A 23,273-nucleotide genomic window follows, 5' to 3' on the forward strand; every position below is an offset into this window, starting at 1 on the left:
AATGTGGGGTAGCCAATTAAAGTGCACCAGGCCAGTTGCCTGATTTAAATATTTTTTTTTAGTTTCTATGGCAGTGTTGTCTGATGGGGGCGGGGGGGAGCGATTCACATACATAATTTTAAACATTTTAGTAGCCACTTTTTTTAAGTGAAAGGAAAGAGGTAAATTCATGTTAATAGTATCTTTTATTTAACTCAGTATCCAAAATATTATTTCAGCATGTAATCAACATTAAATAGTATTGATGAGCTATTTTACATTTTTGTACTACGTCTTCAAAAATCTGATAGGTATTTTACATTTACAGCACATCTCACTTTGGATACAATAGTTTCATTGAAAATACCTGATTTGTATCAGACTTCCTAAAATATATAATTCCATAAATAGAGCTGTAACCACATGTTCCCGTGTTTTATACTCTCGCTCATTGATTCCATAGAGTTTCCAGTGAGGTCCCATTGAGCTGGTCTCTTGCCCGGACCGCTCCTCCTGGGTAGAGGTGATCATGAGTAACATGGCCATGCTGAGGTGGTGGCCCCCTATGCCACAACAGCAACAAAAATGGCTGGAAACTGAGACATACATTTGTTTATCTCTTTGCTTAGCCTTTGTGACAACAAATAATTTTTTCATAGATTGGCTAAACAGTATTTTGGTGATTCTTTAATTTTTTTTTTTTTTTTGCATTTAAACAATCTAGTTTCCCTTAGGAGGCACTCTTTTGAATTCTGTAATTGCATGTGGAGGTCAGGAGAAGCTGACGAGTCCAAATCAGTGGTAATGCAAGCAGTTGACACTTGTCTCCCGCTGGTAATTCTGTGGACAGCAGGTATTAGTGAGGACACAATAGCAAGGACAGCCTTAGGGCAAGACTTCCGATTGAATGATAGGTCTTGAGCTACCAGTAGAAGCCATCTGGATAAGGGCCTATGAGTAAAATCAGGTAAAGACAACACACGCCTGACAAGCTCTACTCTGGTACTAGGGAAAGTCTCCCACCAGAAAACATAGGTTCCAGCCTCTGTGGCCCAGCCTTCTCACACTTTCCTCTCCTTGGTATTGCTGAGCTTGGTGGGGCCTCGACTTTTCTTATGCTTTTTCTTATTAGTGTTTTGATTCGAGGAAGGAAGAGACAGCTCCATCTCCCTTTTCTTGGCATCCCAGTCCGGGTCCCGCTGATCCAACGGCAGCCCCTTCTGGCTGGCGGTGAGGCGGTGGTCCCGGCACTCGGGCTCGGCCCTAGAAGATGGGGAGACAGTGGCTCTCAGAGAGCGCAGGCGAGCCTGGCCCAGCTTTGAAAGGGGCGTCTCTTTCAGGCCTCTGCACACACCCTGGGCACCTCAGGGGTCCATCCCAAAGGAAAGAGGCCACGTTCAAGCATTTCCAAGTATACACTTAGGGAGGACTCAGACACTAAAGAAACCACTTGGAGGTGGAGAAAACCGGTGCGTGAGGAGTAAGGTGTTGACAGAATCAGTTAGCACTTAGCTTGAAGAGGCCCTGCTAATTCTTAAAGTACTCACTGTTTACACAGGGACAGCATCTTATTACGAGGCATTTTTTCCTTAACTTACTTGTAATTTTATTTTTTTCCTAATTATGAAAGCCGTGTCTATTCACTGTAAAAAGTTTAAAAGCACAAAAGCATATAAGGAAGAAAATAAAAATTATTCGTAATTGCATATGTACTGTACGTGTAGATGGATGCACATGAAGAACTAGTTACAGATGATAGATAGGGAGGTAAATAGAAAAGTAGATAGATGAATTGACTGCCACACACACAAAGAAAATGGGAAGTGTACATATTATGTACCATCCTATATAATAAAGATGTAATATGAAAATGGTTGTTGCATAATGACCAACTGCGTAACGACTGGATCACAGATCAGCAGGAGGGTGGGGCAGTGAGCTACAAGAGGGTGGTGGAGAGCTACAGGAGGGGGTAGGGCAGCAAGCTATGAGGGGGTGTGGGGGAAGCTATAGCAGGGCAGCAGTGAGCTACTGGCACACGGATTCATGCGCAGGGTTACTAGTTTTGTATATGAGGCCAAAGGTGAGTGTGTAACTTGCTTAAAGAAATTGGTAAAAACCACTTCATAGAGATAAAACTTGAGCCAATATGAAGATCAATAGAATTTGAGAGGAAAGATGATGATACAGGCAGGGCAAACAGTATTTTAAGTGCAAAACATTATACAAAGCACAGATCATTCAGAGGATAGCAAGTCTGCTTGCCCCTCAGCCCCCATTCTCCCAACAAGCTGGGAGTGATCTCCCAATAATCAGGCCACATCTATTTTGCCCCTCTCAACATTCACTGAACCTCCTCTGCCCTGCTCTTAGGATAGTAGTCTTGCTATTTATGCAAACAAGTTATCTCCTCTCCTAGACAGGGAAATGCTTGATGTCCCAGTATTGTATCTGATTTATCTTTCTATCCTTTTTAGTATCTAGTTCAATGCCATGCACATAGTAGGTCTCCAAAGTATTTGTTGAATGAGAGATGTACTACTTAGCAAGGCTGGATCAAAAAGTTGAATTGTTCTCCTAGGGTCCTGAGAATGTTCAGAAAATAGTCAAATACTATCTAGGCTTCTTTAAAAACTCTCTCGTACATCCTTTCTCTTCATCATCCTCACCCAGGAGCTCACCTACTTACAACATGAATTTTTTAAAATATATTTTTATTGATTTCAGAGAGGAAGGGAGAGGGAGAGAGAGATAGAAACATCAATGATGCGAGAGAATCATCGATTGGCTGCCTCTTGCACGCCCCTTACTGGGGATCGAGCCCTCAACCTGGACATGTGCCCTAGACTGGAATCGAACCCTTCAGTCTGCAGGCCGACCCTCTATCCATTGAGCCAAACCATTTAGGGCAGTGGTTCTCAACCTTCGTAATGCTGCGACCCTTTAATACAGTTCTTCATGTTGTGATGACCCCCAATTTCATTGTTACAAATGGAACATAATTAAGGCATAGTGATTAATCACAAAAACAATATGTAATTATATATGTGTTTTCCGATGGTCTTAGGCGACCCCTGTGAAAGGATCATTCGACCCCCAAAGGGGTCTCGACCCACAGGTTGAGAACCGCTGATCTAGGGCCTTAAAATATGAATTTTTAAGAAATTCCTTTCAGTGGTCGGCAAACTCATTAGTCAACAGAGCCAAATATCAACAGTACTTCTTCAAAATAGACTCGCCCAGGCCGAAAACCGACTTCTGCGCATGGACCACAAAGTTTCAATCGCACTGTACGTGCACACCCGCGTGGTATTTTGTGGAAGAGCCACACTCAAGGGGCCAAAGAGCCGCATGTGGCTCGCGAGCTGCAGTTTGCCGGCCATGACCTTAAGTGATCTCCTTGCCTGGAATCTAAGTGCCTCCAATCCTATCTGCACAACATCACTGCCTCTTCCACTACAGGAGTGACTCTGCTGATCAGCCCCTAATGAGCTCACACTCATATGCTTGCCCATCTCACTAAGGTCACCCACACGTCCACCCAACCTTGTTCTACGCTTCTCTCTAGAGGTGTGATGCTCTACTTAGCCAGGCCCCTCACTTCTCCACTATCCCACTACCTTCTCACATGGACACACAATCTATGAACACTTCCAACTTGGTGTCTTTCCTCTCAATCAAAAATCTTTCTCCCTCCTTCATTAGCCAGCTCTTAGCCATCTTTTAATGTCCAGATTAATTGCCTCTTAACCAGGATTCCTTCTCTCAAAACCCCATGACTGTCAGAGGGAAGTTCCCTGTGGGAGATGATGATAAGCAGAGATGACTTACACATGATGCATTTTTCTGTCTGCTCAGCACTGTTTGCCCAGCTTTCCTGGTAATGGCACTGCTGACTATTTGGAGGAACCACGCTTCCCCCACTCAGTTATTCTGGGGTGTCTTTCATGCCCAGCCGTCCACTGGTCACTGGGCAGGGGCTGAGATTACTCAGAGAAAGTCAGTGAGGAGAGTCAAGAACAGGACCCTGAGGAATTTCTGCATCTAAAAAGCATGCAAGAATAAGAGCTTAGACAAAATTATGAGAAAAAATAGTCAGCTAGGTAGAAGAATTAGATAAAGGAGCATCAGATGAAATAAGAGAGAAGAGTTTGAAAAAATGTCAGATATCAAATTAAGTGGCGGTAAGATGTGAATTGAGAAGAGACCATTGATAGAGCAATAAGACTCCCTGGTAACTTGGATGAGAGCTGATTCAGCACAATGATAAATATTACACCACGTCCCATTTTCAAACCTGGTGTCCCACCTCTCTTATCTGAGGTCATTTTTGCATAATCTACAACAATAATTATAATCATTATGTATCATGGTATTAAAATTATCATAATGTATAATTATAAAAATTATAATTTGTATAATTTAAAAATAATCAATTTTACATAATGTAACACATTACAGTTTCTACATCAAATTAGTCTCTTCAGTGAAAAATTAATAAAAAATAACTTAAACATGCGCTGGCCAGTTTGGCTCAGTGGATAGAATGTCAGCCTGCGGACTGAAGGGTCTCAGGTTCGATTCCAGCCAAGGGCACATGCCCGGGTTGTGGGCTCAATCCCCAGTGTGGGGCATGCAGGAGGCAGCCCATCAATGATTCTTTCTCATCATTGATGTTTCTGTCTCTCTCTCCCTCTCCCTTCCTCTCTGAGATCAATAAAAATGTATTTAAAAAAACAAACCTCAAACAATAGTTGCCTGGATTTCCTCATTTCATTCTCATTGACCTGAGATCACAGAGTCAGCAAAGACTTGATCACAGGCTCCTCTTTCCCTGCCCTTCCTAGAGTTGGAAAGAAATGGAACTTACTTCTCCAGGAATGTGACACAGGCTTTCTGCCCATAGATCTGTGCGATCCTCTTCGGCGTGTCTCCAAAGAAGTCGGGGGCGTCGATGGCGGCGTGCAATGCATGGAGCATTTTGAGCACATGCAGATGGCCCGACTCAGCTGCAAAGTGAGCTGGGGTCCAGCCCACAGCAGTTACCAGGCAGGGTCTGGCTCCGCACTGTATGAGGAGCTTCATCACCTCCATATGCCCTTACATGCACCAAGAAGAAAGAGAAGGTTAAAATGAAAATGTCTCCACTGGCCCGAGGCCACGGTTAGTCTAGATAGCACAAAAGAGGGAAGACATTGGCCTTTGAGGCCCCTCCAGCTGCTCAGCATCTTTCCCTCCTCCCTTTTTCCTCTCAGTACCCTTACCCTCAGGAACCAAGCTCTCACTCACCCAGGGGCTGAGGCCCTCTTAAATATTTCCTCTACTCCTCCCAGACACACTCCTCCCAGACACACCCCTCCCAGCCCTGCCTAGAAATCCTGCTTTCCCTCCCAAGTCACTCTACCCCTGCCTATGTTGGCACTGGCAAGCCCCCTGCTTTTGGCAGTCTCCAGGCTGATTTCAAAAACAAATATTTCGCTACAGCATGGATGGACCTTGAGGGCATTATGCTAAGCCAGATAGAGAAAGACATGTCAGACAGAGAAAGACAGATACTGTATGACCTCACTTATATGTGGAATCTAAGTAACAAAAGCTAAGTTCATAGGTACAGAGAACAGATTATATTGGTTGGTTGTAGCTATGGGGGATGTGTGAAATGGGTTAGGATAGTCAAAAGGTACAAACTTTCAGTTATAAAATATAAGGTCATGGGGATGTAATGTACAGCATGGTGACTGTAGTTAATAATTCTGTGCTGCCTATTTGAAAGTTGCTAAGATAGTAGATCTTCAAAGTTATGACAAGAAAAAATAATTTATAACTAAGGTTGGTGATGGATGTTAATTAGACTTTTGTGGTGATCATTTCACAATATATATAAAAATCAAATTATTATGTTGCACACCTGAACCTGATATAATGTTATAAATAAATTATACCTGACTTAAAAAAATATTTGAAGTTTTACTTACAATATAGCTAGCAAACATTAATTGCACAGGCTTTCTAGCCAGATAGATGGGGGTTCATGCTTGACGATAAATACCACTTACTATCTATGGCACACCGGATCAGCAACAGATGTCTAAGGCTCAGTTTTCTCACTTGTAAATTAAGGATATTACTACTTACCTCACTAAGTTCTAGTGAAGTACAAATAAAATCATAGATCTAAAGTACATAGCATAGTACTCAGCCTATGACAGATGTTTGCTAAAAGGTGCCCTAGTATAGCTACCATGACATTGTACTTAAATTTCTACAGAATCCTCCCACCTGTTTTCTCTGCAGCCAGTCCATTCTGCATACAGGAACAAAACATTTTTAGAAAGCAAAGTGGACTATAACACTTTCTTACTTAAGACTCTTCAATGGTATTCTATTGCCAAAGGCCTTGACAAGCCCATTAGTTGAATTTTTGCCATTTTCCTCCTCCAATTTTATAACTAAGCCATCGTTAGGCATGGGGGATACAGCAATGAACAGACGAAGTCCTTGTCCTACTACAGGAATAATGCTCCCATCCTGCTAGCGGTCAAGAGGGCAGAGGATTAACATTAACTGAGAGTAGACTATGTGCTGGGCACTGTACACCCATTATCTCACTGAATTCTCACTACAAGACTCTAAGATAGCATTATTGTCCCCATTATGCAGATGAATAAACTAAGGCTTAGAGACATTAAATACTTGTCAAGGTGCTACAACTAGTAAGTGGTGGTGCTCAGATTGAAATGTTCCATCGGGCATCGATGTCTCTCTCTCTCTTTCTCTCTCTCTCTCCCTTCCTCTCTCTCTAAAAATAAACCAATAAAACAAATAAAAAATGATATCCTTGGTTGAGGATTAAAAAAAATAAAAAGAATGTTCTTCTGGCTACCCCTCACAGATGCTGATTGGTACAATAGACTGCAGGGGATGGACTCTGCTTGGCATTGCCCACTCACCTTTGATTGCAGCCCAGTGAAGTGGGGTTCGGTCATTCCAGTCCACGTCCTTGTAGTTTGGGTCACAGAGACCTTTCTTCAAAATCTTTCTCACTAGAGTATAGTCCCCTGCAGCCACAGCTTGATGGAGCTTTGTCATGTCTGACATTCGCGTCGATTCCATGACAAAAAACTGTGGGGAAACATGCCACGTAGGAAATTATCTACAACCCTTTACTCCTAGTGAGGAGTCTTTACCCTAAATTTGCATCCAGGGTTGTTTCATGTGTGTGCTCTGCTGAGTGTACATTTAGATCTTAGCTACTGTGGTTGGTGCATGCCAGTCACCTGCCCAAAACTATCAATGGCTCTCCTCTGCCTACAGAACTCCAGGCTAAAGTCATGGGCTGGAATTAGTTCTTTGATCTCAAACCATCTTCCAGGGCTAGTAGCGTGACACTGATCTGATTGTGTATTTCTGTGCCTTAAGCTCCTCACCTGTAGAATGGGTGTAATTTGCCAGGGTTGCTGTGAGGATACAGTGACAATCCATGTGAAAAGCTTATTCTGGGCACAGAACATATACTCTGTGGAAATTAAATACGATTACTCCATCAATTCAGGAGGTAGACAAAATATAAACATACAAATAAAATGGCTGAATTAGTTACAGCATTAAGACATAAACCAACCGTTCTCCAGTTATAGTCTATAATGCTTAGGAAGCCCTGAGAGTTTTTTAGGAAGTCCATAAAGTCAAAACTACTTTCATTATAACATTAAAATGTCATTGGCCTTGTACACTGTACTGAAAATTGCCCTGATGGTTCACAAACAAAGGTGTAGAAAACTGCAAGCGCCTTAGCACGAAGAGAGGCAGAAGTGGGCAGTGGCCCAGACTGGACTAGCAGTCATGGTATCCTTTACCACCGCACACATGTATTTTAAAGAATGAAAAAGCTAGTTTCAGTAAAGAAACTAAAGCAGTAAGAATTGTTCATTTTCATCAAATTTTTACTCTTGATTATATGACTTAGTAAAAGGAATTAAAAAATAATGAAATATATCAACGTTTGGAATGTCTGCAGAACTCTGTCAGCCAGTATTTTCTGTAGGACAAGTGCATGATGTTAGCAAATGCATGGGTACAGGGATCCATTCCAAACAGGCCAATGGATTTCAGTGTAATGAATTTTAATTTAAAGTATGGAAAACACACAGACCATTTCAGATTCCACATAACATTTAAAGCACTTCCACTTGTCTACTTTTGGTGTATATCAAAGAAAAATATTCACAATATTTGAAAAGGGTATAAAATGCTCCTCCCTTTTTCAACTTCATATACGTGTGAAACCGTATTTTCTTTACGTATTTCAACCAGAACAACAAACTGAATGCAGAAGTAGATAGAATACAGGTGTCTTCTATTAAACCAAATATTAAAGAGATTTGACCAAAAAAAGCAAAACAACGCCACTCTTCTCACACTGTTTGTTTTAGGAAAAGTTATTTTTCATAAAAATTACAGTATTTTATTATCTTGTAGGCTTATGATTTTTGCAAATGAATTAATACACATTTTTTCAATGTTCTCAGTTTTAATTTCTAATATAGTAATTATTGATAGCTATAATCCACATTTTAAAAACCCTCGTCTGGGCCTTGGCCAGTGTGGCTCAGTTGATCGTCATCCCATGCACTGAGAGATCACTGGTTCGATTCCCGGTCAGGGCACCTGCCCGGGTTTTGGGCTCAATCCCCAGTAGTTGGTGTGTAGAAGGCAGTCGATTGTTGTTTCTTTCTCTCTCTCCCTCTCCCTTCTCTCTTTCTGTCTAAAATCATTAAAAATATTTAAAAAACAAACAATAAAACTTCCCTCCGGGATTCTCAGTAATTTTTAAGAGTGTAAAGTCCTGAGACGGAAAAGTATGAGAATTACCGATATAACAAAAAAAGGGCTGAGATATAGGAAAGAGGAATGAGAACAGAGCCCCTAGAGAAGGGGCTGTTAAAAATGTCTCTTCCATCTCAACAATGAAGTGAGATCTCAAGAAGCAGCAGCACCCAGGGCCTTCTAGAAATGCAAATGATTGGGCCCCAAATCAGACCTAGTGGGTCAGAAACTGGGGTGGGAGGAGCAATCTGTGTCATAGTGGGTCCTCAGGTGAGTCCGATGTGCATGGACGTATGAGGGCCATTCCAAGTGGGAGAGAAGAGAAGGAAGTACCGTAATCCGCAAGCAAGCCCAAAGTGTTAGGATGGCGAGGACTTTCTGGGGACAGAGGAAACATTAGGAAGTAAAAGGCACTTCTCTCTGAAAACAACCTAAGCCGGGTCCCTGAATGATGAATAAGAGTCATTTTGGGCACTGACAGTGGTGGAGGGTCCCAGCTCAGGCACATTCTGCAAAGTGCAAGTAGCTCCACCTTTAATGTGTAGACCACAAACTTCTCTTGAAAAAGGAGAAATAGGACATTTTTTAGGCTCGGTAGACCACCAGGCAAAATCAAGACGGTTCGGTAACAAGATAAACTCTTGCCCTGTTTATGGGGGAGGGGCCTTCCTGGGGGAGGAAGGGCTGGTGCTGGTAGGTGAGCATGCTTAGTGACCGCCAGCCCTCAGCTTGAGACATTCTCAGGGCCACCTGCCAGAGTGGGAGGGGCCTGGCCTGTGGGAAGGTCACTCACTGTGCGTAGGTGACGCCCAGATGCCGGCATGCTCTCTCTCCTCTCCAGGAGCCTGACTGTCACAAGTTGGTAGCTGGCAGGAGGCAAGGCAACTTGACTGGATTATGATTCTACTCACTGCCCTGCAGTTGCCAGTAGCAGAGTCCCCAAGGTGTAGGTGGTGACCAGCAGGACCCTGGGCAGCACAGCAGCGGGCTCAGGAGGCATGTGCTGGGAGTTGAGGGGGTATGGGGGGCACAGAGAGTGACCTCAGCTGTCTCTCAGAGGCTCACAGTCCTTGCCCAGTGAGGCCCACCTCCACAGGTGGTGACCATGCGCCTACAGAAACAGGGAGGGAGCCAGATTTGGCCTGTAGTTACCAACCTCTGGTGTATGTAAAGCATCTGGGATCTTGTTAAAATGCAGATCCTGACTCAGCTGGACTGGGATGGGCCTGTAACAAGTCCCCAGAGCATCTAGTAGTTCACAAGCCACATTTGAGTGGCAATGTCTCTGCATCCACAAGGCGTAGGCAGTCTGGCTGGCTCACTGGTGGGTGTAAACAACAGATGCCTGGGCCTCAGCCCAAAGTGGCTCAGCATGTCTGAGTGCGAAGGACAAGGACGGGCCTTTGTGCATGAAGTGGGTGCTGAGTGTGTACATTAGGTAACAGAAGATGACACAGGATTTTATCTTCTTGGCTTGTTTGTCTTAGTAGAAAACCCTTATACTGGAGCATTCGATCAATGATAAGATAACATGGTGAACAGAGGTACTAGACAGCTTCTACCCTGCAGGTATCACAGGAAGCCAAATCATTTTTAGAATCAGTGCGTGGGAGCCTCTTTCTTTGCTTGCCATTCACACAAACCTGTAAGCAGGTTTACACTTAAATTAGTCCCATTTGTTCCACATTTGAGTTCACACCAAGGAAATTCCACAACTTCCCATGGATAACTTATAATATAAGTAGACGTTCTCAATGAGTAGGTAGCTAAATTTATTTGCAGAGAAATTAACAAACTGATCCTAAAAGCTCAAATGCAAGGGACTCAGAATTGCCAAAGCAATCTTGAAAAAAAAAAAAAAAAGAACAAAGTAGGATTCACACTTCCTGATTTTTAAACTTACTACAAAGATACAATAATCATGACAGTGTGGTACAAAGTATGTTGTGTGGCAAAAAGGTAGACATAAAGAGCAATGGAATAGAACTGAGAGTCTGAAATAAACCATTATGTTTATGGTCAAATAACTGATTTTCAACAAAAGTGCCAGGAAAATTCAGTGGGGAATAGTCTCTAAATGGTACTAACACAACTGGATAGCCAAAAGAATGAAGTTGGTTGTCTACCTCTTGTCATATACAAAACTTAACTTAAAATATATCACAGACCTAAATATATGTCCTAAAACTAAAACTGTTAGGAGAAAACATGGTGGTAACTCTTCATCACATTGGGTTAAGCCAGGAGTGGGGAACCTTTTTTCTGCCAAGGGCCACTTGGATATGTATAGCATAATCCCCTAGCCATACAAAATTATCAACTTAAAAATTAGTCTGCTAGATTGGGTCAAACATTTAATTAACTCACCCTAATGTCCGGACAGGGCCGAACCGAACGATTATGCGGGCCTTATGCAGCCCACGGGCTGGACGTTCCCCACCCCTGGTGAGGCAATGGTCCATAGATAGGACAATAAAAGCACAAGCAACAAAAGAAAAAATTAAATCAACTGTATTTCACTAAAATTAAAAACTTTTGTCCTGTAAACGATACCTTTGAGAAAGTATAAGCAACCACCAAATGGGAGAAAATCTTTTCAAATCATAGATGTGATAAGAAATTTGTATCCAAAAAATATAAAGAACCATTAGAACTTGACAATAAAAAAACAAATCAGTCAATTAAAAATGGTCAAAGAATATAAACAGAAGTTTCTCCAAAACAAATATGCACATAGCCTATCAGCACATGAAAAGGTGCTCAACCCCATTAGTCATTAGGCAAATGCAAATCAAAACCATAATGAGACACCACTCCACACCCACTACAATAACTATAATAAAAAAGACAAGTAAAAACAAGTGTTGATAAGGATGTAGAGCAATTGGGGCCCTCATATACTGTGGTGGGAATATGAAATGGGGAAGCCACTTTGGAAAACAGTTTGGTAGTTCTTTAAAAGGTAAACATAGAGCAATTATATATGACCAGTAACTCCAATCCTAGGTATATACCTAAAAGAAATGAAAACATATGTCCACATAAAAGCTTGTACATAAATATTCACAGCAGCATTATTAATACTAGCCCTAAAGTGCAAACAATCCAAATGTCCATGAATGGATAAATGCATAAATAAAATGTGGGATATTCATACAAGGAATATTAACTGACAATAAAAAGAATGCGGTGCTGATACATGCGAAAACAAGGATGACCCCTGAAAACAGGCTAAGTGAAAGAAGCCAATCACAAAAGCTTGCATGTTTGTATGATTCCATTTATGTGAAATGTCCAGAATAGGCAAATCTATATTGAATGTCGATTATTGGTTACCTAGGGCTGGAATGAGGTGGGGTGGGAAGTGACTGGGAAGGAGTACAAGATTTTTCTTTGTGGTGATGAAATGTTCTAAAATTAAATAGTGGAGGGTGATACTTTTATAACTTTGAGTACATTAAAAATCACTGAATTGTGTGCTTTAAAAAGGAGAATTTTATGGTATGTAAATTATAACTCAACAAAGCTGTTTGAAAAAATAAAGGATACTATAAATTAGACGCTTTCTTAAAAAAAAACAACACAAAAAGTTATTTGTAGAAAACATACAATTCACTAGCCTACCACCGACTACTAAACTTTGGCAAATTTCCCTTCACATGAATCCCTGTATATTTAAGTGCACTTGAATTTCTATCTTCCTGGTTCAAGTGTCTCAATGTAAAAAAATAGCCAGTAATTATAAGCTCTAATAAATATGAATGATCTACAGTAACTGCAGTAAATATCTGAAGACAAGAGTAATATACAAATACTTACTGTCTTGTTTGAAACTGAGGTGCTCAGGGCTGGCAAGGAGTCTTGGCTGCCAAAGTCTTGTTGTTTCACACCATGGAAACTGACGCCTCCTTCCTCATTAAAGTCCGTCAGTCAACCTCAGCTTCACTAAGCCGTGACTGTCCGGTGGATGGGGGCTGCCCCTCTGCTTTGCACTGAAACTGGCCAGCAATTCCATTCTGCTCTGTAGTCCAAGGTGGTTCCTAACAGGTTCATTTCAAATAGCATTTAATAAAGAAATATGAAAATTAAAAGTATGGTTGACAGTCCACATGACACTGTGGAGTAGTGGGGACAAGGTGGCCTCCTCACATTCGGAACCAGCTAGGAGATCTTGGGCAAAGCCCTTAACTTTGCTGAGCCTCTTTTTTCTCACCAATAAAATGAAGTGTTTACACCTTTCCCTGGGGCTGTGAAAGGTGAGTAGCTGAAATAACTTATGACCCACCTGGCACAAGGTAGAGAAGGCAGAGAGGGAGGGAGGGAGGGAGTGTGGGAGGGAGGAAAGGAGGAAAACTTTGGGTAGTTTCTCCTTGCCTTCTTTTTCTGCTCCATTACTCTAAGCATCTATCTTTAGGACGATGCTGGTCTAAAAGACCTTCTTCCTCCCTCCTCTTTTCCTCTCTTTCTCTATCATCCATCTATCCCATTCTTTTTTTCTCCCCTATCTTCTCCTCCTTTACCTCTTCCTTCCCCTCCTCCTTCTTTTCTCTCTCTTTTTTTCTTTCCCCTTCCTTTTTACATGTATTTCTGTATTTATTTTCTTTCTCCCCAAATGTATTTATTGAATGCATTATATCTGCCAGACACTATACTGGGCCACATGGAGAACAAGGTACTACTCATTGTTCCTCTCTTCTTTGAGCCTAGAGTCCAATAAAAAAGACAGACAATAAGAAAACAAATAAATGTATACCTGTAAAATTACAACTTCTACTAGTGTCGTGAACAAACAATGGTCAATGTTGGAGAATACTGAGGAAGGAGGGTGATCATGGATGTCCTTAAATGGTGACATTTGAGCTGAGTCCTGGCATGAGAGGAGCCAGGCATCTGAGGAGCTAGGGAAGGTGTTTCAGGCAGAGGGAGGGAAACAGCTTGGCTTAAGTGAGAAATAAAGAGGAGGAGGATGTGGGTAGTCTGTGTGGTGTGGGACAAGTGGAAGAAGATAGGCAAAGGCTACATCATTCAGGGTCTCCTAGGAAACAGCAAAGATTTTGGATTTTATTCCAAGTACAAGGAGAAGTCATTGAAAGGTTTTAAGTGTTATGCCCAGATTTCAAGATCCCCAGTAGACCAACAGGGAGCCAGCCGAGTCCGATGCAAAAACAGAGAGTCTTTTATTCAAACCCAGGCTTGGCTCCCCACCCTCCTTACTGACGCAGCAGCAAGTGGCAGAGAGAGAGCTAACCCAGTGGGAAGAGGAGTTTTATAGGGGGGTGGAGTAAGGGGAGGAGAGGAGACTGTGGGCCCTGCTGATTGGCCAGGTGCAAGTCGGTGTCTCGTTACACAGGATGTGGTCATATCTATGATGCGCACGTCCCTTGATTGTCATTGGTTAGTTTAGAGAAATCCTGGGTGTGGCTAGCAGAGGCTTGGGCTTCCAGGAAGAAGCCTTGCCGAGCACATGGCTGCTGCCCCAACATGGAGGATTTGGGGCAATATGGAGGGCGTAGCCCTCGCCCTTTCATTAAGCAAGGAACAAGATGGTGCAATTTATATATATTTTTAAGGTGACTTTGGCTTGTACATGGGGTAGAGACTAAAGAGAAACAAAATGAAAAACAAGATAATCATTGAGAAACCTATTGCTGAAGTCCAGACAGGAAAGAGTAGTGGCTTGTTGCATTTGGCAGTGACATGTAGAGAAATGATTGAAATCAAGAACTATTTAGGGCCCTGTCTGGGTAGCTCAGTTGGTTAGAGCTTTGTCCTGATATGCCAAGGTTGTGGGTTCAATCCCCAGTCAGAGCACATACAAGAATCAACCAATGAGTGCATAAATAAGTAAGCGATGTTTTTTTCTCTCTCTTTTAAATCAATAAATAAAAATGTATTTTTAAAAGAATTATTTAGGAGGGACTTTTCACAGGACTTGTCAATGGGTTCTATATGAGTGGTCAGGGAAATGGAGGGATCAAGGATGATCATTGGGCTTCTGGTTTGACCACTTTGGTGTGAGGTGGTGACATTTGATGGCATAGCGATGACTCGAGGGGGGCCAGGTTTGGGTAGCAGAAGGCTAGTTTAAATTAAATGTTCTGTGTTAAGTTTTGAGGTTCCTGTAAGGCATCCAAATTATCAAATAGGAGACCAAAATTCTGTGGCTTTTGAGCTAAAGATACACATTTGGAATTGTCAGCATAAAGGTGGCATTAAAGGTAGCAGGTACAGAGAGGAGGGAGACCCAAGCCCTGAGGCCTGCCATCATTCAGAGATCCGATAACAAAGGATGAATTATCAAAGAAGATTCAGAAGCACTGTCAGGGAGATAGGAGGGAAACCAGGGGAATAGAGCCCCACAGAAACTAAAGGTTAAGAAGAGTAATGGGCAACCATGTCAAAGAGGGTGGGGTTTAATGAATGCCTATGACAGGCAGGAAACGATTCAGATGAGATCCCATGCCCAACCCCAAAGGGCTCAGTGTCTTATAAGCTTTCTAAGCACCAGAACAGCTCCAATTCAGCTTGATTTTATTCAACAAATAGATATTTTATAAGCAACTAGTAAGTGTGGAATGAGGCAAAGATTCAAGGACAGAGCCCACCCCCTCAAGGAAGCTGCAGTCTGATAAGGATCCCATGGGAAGAGGGGGAGCTGTTGTCATTCACAAATTGCATGCATCTGGGGCCACCCCCCTCACCCTGCCACATGGTTCCTTCCCTAATACATACACCTGTCCCCCACTTTTTGAAAGTTAGCATTATGTCACTTTGCTCTTATGAAAGACCTATATTAGTACCTATTTTTGCTATCTGAAAAACATCCAAAGAGGATTTTCGCTTTTGCAAAAATAGTTCAGTGTTTGTTCTTACAGCAGTTGTTACTAGAGGCAGCAGGCACCCCAAGCAGCGAGAGCGGCCCCATCAAGCTCCTTCCCAGGAACCACACTCAGCATCTCAGCATCTAACCACCAGGGGTCTGAGCTGGGTCTCTGAACATCTGTGCTCTACCTTGTGCTTCCTCAGCAAGATGAGTTGTAAGGTATCAGAGAAGCCTAAGTAAGCTTATTGTAAGGCCAGATGTAATTAAGCATATTTGGCATATTTTGGTAGGTTATTTTGGGGTCTGAGAACACTCAAAATGTTTCCATATAAATGAATGATAATCACATCTTTGCTTTATGCCATTTCAGCTTACTAAAAGTTTCATAGGCACCTCTAGTTTTGGATAGTGGGGGAAACCTGTAATGGGTTTCTGAGCCCCAATTTCTTGATAAGCCATGAGCTGACCAGAAATGAGGAAACCAAAGGGAGAGGCCTCCAGGATTTCTCATAAGTCAAGAGTAAGGTGATGAAGAAATGACTTAAGAAGGGTATGCTTTGATCTAAAAAGATTAAAATTTTGACACAAATAGCACACAAGACCATATAAAAATGAGATGAAGACATATCCTGATTTTATAAAAATATTAATTTTTTGTATACTACAAGTAGTGAATCTGCTAATGGGAAACTGAATTTGTGTGGTAAATGCTTTTCAGTGTCATCAGTGTGACCTGATGAATAACTTCATCTGGGGTTAATGTCAAAAATCTACCCTCAAGGTTCTCTTGCCCGTGTCATGATAGCCACTGAGATCACCGAGTAATATCTGTGGGCCAGCCATCAACCTGTGGTCACAATGACTAAAGCACAGGGACTAAAATTTCTGAATTCTTTTCCCCCATAGAGTCAAAACCATTTTTAAATCAGGAAGGAATTCTAGAAGTCATGAATTAAAAATTCACTTTATAGATGCAAGTATTGAGACCTACTGACATGAACTTATTTCATAAAAGTCACACTGCTACTAGGTCTTAATTCATCTCTTACAACCTTCCCCGCCCTAGTTAAGCTCAGCATGCAGAGCTGATGTACAGTGACCACAAGTTCAAGTCTGGGCTGAGCAGCTTTGCCACTCCTTTGCATATTCACAGCTTACTATTGATCCCTGCTCAGGCCACTGTGAATTGATTCTCATCCACTTCCCTCCAATTCGAAAGAAGATGCTAATAAGAAGGCCATATAGGTTTTGTTCTCAGTGCTCTAACACATATTAATAAGTTTAATCATGTGGAACAGGTGCAAGTATTATCCCTACTTTGCAGAAGAGTGAACTAAGGCACATAGGAATCAAGTAAGGCCTAAGGTGACAAAGCTAGTCATCGACAACCCAGGGAGTTTGGTTACAGAAAGTATGGTCTTATCTACTCTGCTGCATTGCCTCTGGAGATGGTAAATCAAAAGCACATGCAAAAGTGCTGCATTTTCAATTTCAAACCAATACTGAAAGAGGCAATACAGTGAGGTGGACAGAATGGTGACATGGGAACTGGGAGTGGCAAGAAGGAAATGAAAGATTTGTCGAATGCCTTTGTGCATCAGGTATTGTTCTAGGTGTTTTATGGGCATTATCGCATCAGTCTTAACTAAGTCGGAGATATAGATAGTTCACAAGCCAGGATATGGAGGCTCAGAGGGCTTAAACATGCTCAGACTGGGGCTGCCTACTTCCTGTGGAGAGTGGGAGAGCTGATCAAACTCAGACTCTGCCTCTGGGCCTGGGAAGGTGAGAGTCGGGTTCCATTTGAGGCTTCCGAATCTTTTGTTCCCTTCCGCTTATGTGCATACTGTAGAAGCTTTCACGGAGCTTCCTGATCAGGAAGGAGGAGTTAGGTTGACATCTTGGACTGTCCCTGAGATTAGACTAGAGAAAGGGGATGTGCTGGGTCTGGGATTCCAGCATCGCTGCAGTCAGCACAAACTGGAGATGTGTGCCAAGCCAGCAAGAGGCTCATGGAGTCTTGCTCTGGGGAGTTAGGATTTCCAGGTTGGCCATATTCACTGAAGATGTTACTTTATCATCTTGTATCCTTCCGAGGCATAGCTTGGTTCTCCTCTTAGCCTCACTGGGTGCTGCACAACCCGAATGTGGGTCTATGTAGCTCCCTCACATGCTGACTTTGTATCTAATACCTTTTCCATGTAGCAACCCTTGTCCAGTCAATTAATCTTTTCTACTGTCTCCCGTAGACCTGTTGCTTCTGTCCCAACTGTCTCGAGGAAGTCCCTTTGTAGGGGACAAATTCACAACAAATTTTCCCTGAGTTTCAGATCACACATGTGAAAAAGCCATATCTTTCTTTAAAGGGTTATGGATCTAACTGAGGAGATAAAATCTTGCACAAATAAAATATCATTGAGGCTGTATTAAATGCCCTAAGAGAAGCACCAAAGCACGTGCAGATGTTACATGCAGGAATCTTTAAAGGATGCTGGAAATCTTCCATCTGTCCCATCATACTTCTCCACTATACATCCTGGCAGGCTCACCTACAGGTATAGTATCCATGGGCTCCAGTGCCCTCTGGCTTGGGCTTGGCTGATTTCCAGCAGGAGTTTTGAGGGTGGATAGAATGTATGGCTGAAATATTTAGTCCTTTGATATCCTGCCTAGTTGTCAGGGCGTTGCTGCAGGTATCAGGTGGCCCTCTCCATGGAATTCTCCTCAGCAGGTCCCAGTCATCGCTTTCTCTTTCCTCTTGCTCCTTCAGGCCACTGGGTGGTAAGGGCTCACAGGTGTCGTTTGGCCAGGGGACTGACTGCACTATGCCTTGTGCATTCCCTAAATTCTACTCACACCTTGGTAAACAGTTATCTAAGAACAAAAGCTCATTAAATAATCCAGTTTGAGGATGCCACATGCCTCCTGCCAGGATCTGGCCCAGTGAAGTAGGAATTCTACAAGCAAAGGGAATAATGCCCCAACATGGAGTCCAGAATGGATGACTGTAAAGTAAGTTGAGCAGGGAAAACCTAAATGAAAGGAAGGTTGAGGCTATCCTGGAAGGCCACAAATGCCATGGCAAGATATCTGGACTTTATTGATCCCCGTGTACAATGGAAATATTGACGATTTCTGAATAGGGAAGTAAAATGATTACAAGTCAGGCATTTTTAGAGAAGTAATTTTTCCACAAGAAGGTAAAATGTATTCTGGCGGCGAGGGACACCCATGGAGGAGGAAAAAAGAGTAAGAAGGAAATAAAAATGCATATACTTTGACTAAGAAAATCCATTTCCAGATATTTATCACAAATAAATAATTTAAAACATGCACAAAGATTTAACTGCAATGATATTCACTGAAGTGGTACTTCAAAAACTAAAAATTGTGAACAACCAAATTTATAATAAATAACCCAATTTTTTTCTACAAAGGGAATATATAGAGCCACTTGAACTGATACTGCACATATGTACTTATTGGCTTGGTAAAATATTAGTATTATATTGCTAAATTAAAATAGAATCTTGTAAAACTGACCAAAAATTTAATATATGTGAATTTACTTGTTTATGTGGACAAAATTTTAAAAGGATGTACATTAAAAAAATAAAAAAAAAGGATGTACATTGAATTTGTATGAGCTAAATAGCATGTTTCCTATAATGAGCATAACTTGTCTAACAAAGGAAACATTATGTAGTTGTCAAAGGCAGAGCTTTTGCAGACCTTGATTAGCATGGGAATAGTAGGAGTGGGAAGGGGGGAATTGATGACATTATGCATGTGGAATCAAATAACTTGGTGCCTGGATAAAGGATCCAGGTGCCTATGAATCATAGTGCCCCTGGGAAACACTGTGAGTCTTGGACGTAGCACAACACCACCTTCATCTTGATTAAGGTTAGTAGAGGTGTTATCAACAACTTGAGCAAGAAAAAACCTCCTGAAGACAGGTTTGACAGGTCAGAACTTAGGGCTCAGTTACTGAATGCATACAAACAAGTCCATTTGACATCCACAGTTCGAGAGTCTCCAGGAAAACCAAGTCTAAAAAGGGCATTAAGACACTGCCACAGAGGAATGAAGACTAACCCTGGAGTGAATAATACATTTTGGAATTGGCTAAAGTATTGAATAGAGAATTCTTTATTTTATCTCCACTGTAGAAACTTAGAGGCATGACCATCTAGGGCCTGCTATCTTCTGGAAGGGCTTCACCTCTGAAGTCTTGTACTTCCAATTCCACTCCCTAACCATGACATTTCACCCTCCCACTTTGTCACTCTGCCTAGGATAGGTTCTTCCAACCCACTCAAATATATTTTTTCAGTGCTTCCTGGTTATTGATGTTATGTATGTATGTGTGTATTCCTATATATATGAATTCTCTTTCCCACATAAGTGTGTGTTTTTGTGTATGTGTATCTCAAGTGTTCATTCTGCTTACCAACTATTGTTCTCAGCAATTAGCATGCATGATCCTTCAAACCTCACTGCACCCTGTGATATAGATGCTATTATTATTTCTATTTTACAGATTAGGAAACTGAGGGATTAAAAGGCTGTGTAACTTGCCCAAGGCCTTAGCGCTAGTACAGTAGTACTGGATACAAACCCAAGTCTGTATGACTCAGCCCTTTTAATTAGTATTATACTTCAGCGTGCAGAAGTGTCTAGAAGATATGTATCACATTGTTAAATAAGTACCAAATGAGGTTGTGGTTATGGAAACACCCCCACTTTCTTTCTTTTGTTGTTGTTGTTTTGTTCAGATTTCTAACAATACAAATATATGACATCTTAACTAGAAAGAAATAATCTATCTTTTCACATTACCATCAATTCCCTTCTTTTCTTTGCCAGTGGCCAAACTACTCTCCTAATTTCCAAGCCCAGGTAACCCTCCTTTCTGGTCCTGTTACTGAACTGGCAAACATTCCGGGAAAAGCACATCACCGGACTGACTCCATGACTAATGAGTGAATTCCAGCCACCTGGGGCTCAGAGGCTTCAGACATCCTCAGGCTGATCTCACACCTACCCCCCAGATTTTCACTCTTCCTCCTGCTTTTCCTCACTCAAGCTATAGCCATGTCCCTTTCCTTTTCTTCTCCATAAAATGTCTTTAGAGTAATCTACGCTTCGAGTCGTTGTATCCTCATCTCTACTGATAGCCTCCCTGCCTTTACCCCTCAATTATACTAAAATTGGTTTTAGGGGTTAAAAATTAAAATTGGTTTTTGCCCTCCTAATTGCTAATCCCATAGCCCTTTCTTTGGTCTTCACCCATTCTATTTAATCAACAGTGTTGATCATACCGACCTTTGAAAATCTCTTTCTCCCTTGACTTCTGTAGAGCTTCCCTCTCCTAGGCTCCATCATCGCTTTGATCAACCTTTCACAGTTTCATTCACTGGCTCCTTTTCCTCCTACCTTCCCTGAACGTGTTCTTTAGAATTCTATCTTCTACCTCTGCTCTCTCTAAAAGCTCGCAATGGCCAATCTCATGCAGTCTAGGCATTTTCACTTCCAAATAACTTCTGCTCAGGTTTCTATACTGAGCTTCAAGATTACATAACTACCCATGAGATAAGGTTCTACCCAGAGGTGTCCTTGCTCACTACAGAGAAAAGAAGTCCCATTTTCGAGTGTTTGCTGGTTTCTGTGGCATGAACTCCCAACTCTGACTGACTTCTAGCTATCAATGTAAGGTTACTGAGTAGAGCTAGAAAGAAGTTTACAGAGATGGCTCTCTCAAGCAGGTATAAGGCGACTCCACACACCACTTATTCCACCTCGTATCCAAGGACAGAGAATCTCAAACATTTCTTTTGACATATGTTGTAAGACACATTTTATACCAGTTACATACATACATACATACATGCAAATAAAAGTTCTGTGGAACAACACTTAACCTTACCACATACTATACACTTTAAAATTTATCATGTTCCATTTCATTAAAAACTACTTATCTAGGCTCACCAAGTACATTTCATAAGCCATTAATAATTCTAGACTCACCATTTTTAAACCATCATCCTCAAATCTTTCAAACCCAATATACACAAAATTGCATTTATTAACTCACTTCTCCAATCTGTTCCCTTTTCCTATTTTTCTTTCTCAATTAATGAACCAGCATCTCCCTGGTTTCCCCAGCTAGAAATCTCAGGGCCATTTTGGACTCATTCCCCGTTTTTGTCCTCTCACCCATTTCTACCTTGCTAACATTTCCCAGGTAGGCCTTCCACTCTCAATTCCCACTGTCACTATCCTGTTTTATATCATCACCTTTCTCCTAATAGCCTCCTATTCCATCCCCTGCTTTTGGCTTCTCCAATCTTAGTTCATCTTTTTCCAGTACAAAATTATCTTCCAAAAATAAGAAATGCAACTGCTGTGCTTAAACACATTGTGGTTCCCCCAAGGTATTTTTCATTCATTTAGAAAACATTTATTGGGCAACGACTGTGTTCCAAGCTCCTTACTGGATACAGGTTAATAAAATAACGTAGCTCCTGTCCTCACGCAGCTCACAGTGCAAACTCTATTGCATCATTCACAAGACGGTCATCGTGGTGCCAGCTCACCTTCACGTCCTTAACTTCTGCTCCTTCCGACCTATGTACCTGATGCTCCTGCCACATGGAGAACTGGACATCCCCAAAGCACATTGTTCACTGTAGGCCCTTGTGCCTTTGCTCATGCAGCTCCACATTCTGTAGGATTCTCTTCCTCTCTTCTTTCCAGATAAATTCGTACTCATTCTTGAAAGCCATTGTGATGGTGAAGGCTTTCTTTTCACAAGTATGTAATCATGCCCTTACTCCTAATAGTTAAATAGTACTGAAGTACCAAGAGAATAAAGCCAGAGCCTCCCACCTGAGCCCACCCTAATTTCAGTACAATCTCCCAAAGAGAATCACTCTAGTGGTTTCTGTTTTTAGATATCCGGTGGTGATCTCAATGCTTCCAAAATAATATACTGTATTATTATTTCGTGGTGCATCATCTTAGAACTATTTATCTCATTCCTAGCTCATGTATTCACTGGTCCTATCTGTTCTCTTCTCTGATCTTCTTAATAGAGTGACATCTCTATACTCAGGCTCTTCACAGTTCTCTCCTCTGCAAACTTACTATGTATCCAGATCTTTATTAACTGCTCTACCAATTATAGACAGTATCTCTTGATTCTCCACTTTCTTAAAATGAGACCCTTACTAACCCAAATTCTATTCTGCTCCCCACTGCACCTCCTTTTAGCATTTAAAAATTACATTTAAAAATTAATCATAGTCACATTCTCTTGTATAGTTATGTTGTAATGTACCCCAAGAATCACACAAGGATGCCTCAAGAAGTCAAATTAAGGAGCCACGTTTATTTCAAAGCCGGCGGCTACGAGGGGGCAAATGCTCTCCAAATCTCGTAGCGCCTGAGTGAGAGCAGTAGCCAGCTTATAAAGGCAAAAACCACATCCTGCTAGATATTGGAATGTGGAATTATCTTGCAAAAGCAGTTTTAAAGAAGCGAAATTGAGCAAAGTTAATAATCTCTACTAAAGGTTATCTATAGTTTCAGTTCCTGGAGCCACTGAGTCATCAGAAAGTATTCCTGGAGCCACTGAGTT

The 23,273-nt window shown here is 41.7% G+C and overlaps 1 protein-coding gene across 1 annotated transcript; it reads right to left on the reverse strand.

Annotated features, from left to right (window-relative positions):
* Positions 1 to 326: 326 nt before the first annotated feature.
* Positions 327 to 12,962, reverse strand: ANKRD66 (ankyrin repeat domain 66). Its single transcript, XM_059699663.1, has 4 exons — positions 12,625 to 12,962; positions 6,930 to 7,101; positions 4,850 to 5,078; positions 327 to 1,242 (listed from the first exon to the last, which is right to left on the reverse strand). Exons 2-4 carry the CDS (start codon positions 7,090 to 7,092, stop codon positions 1,041 to 1,043), a joined length of 594 nt encoding a protein of 197 aa, XP_059555646.1. The 5' UTR covers positions 7,093 to 7,101; positions 12,625 to 12,962; the 3' UTR covers positions 327 to 1,040.
* Between the last annotated feature and the right edge of the window lie 10,311 nt (positions 12,963 to 23,273).

Source organism: Myotis daubentonii, chromosome 6, assembly GCF_963259705.1.
Source record: "Myotis daubentonii chromosome 6, mMyoDau2.1, whole genome shotgun sequence".
Lineage (NCBI taxonomy): Eukaryota > Metazoa > Chordata > Mammalia > Chiroptera > Vespertilionidae > Myotis > Myotis daubentonii.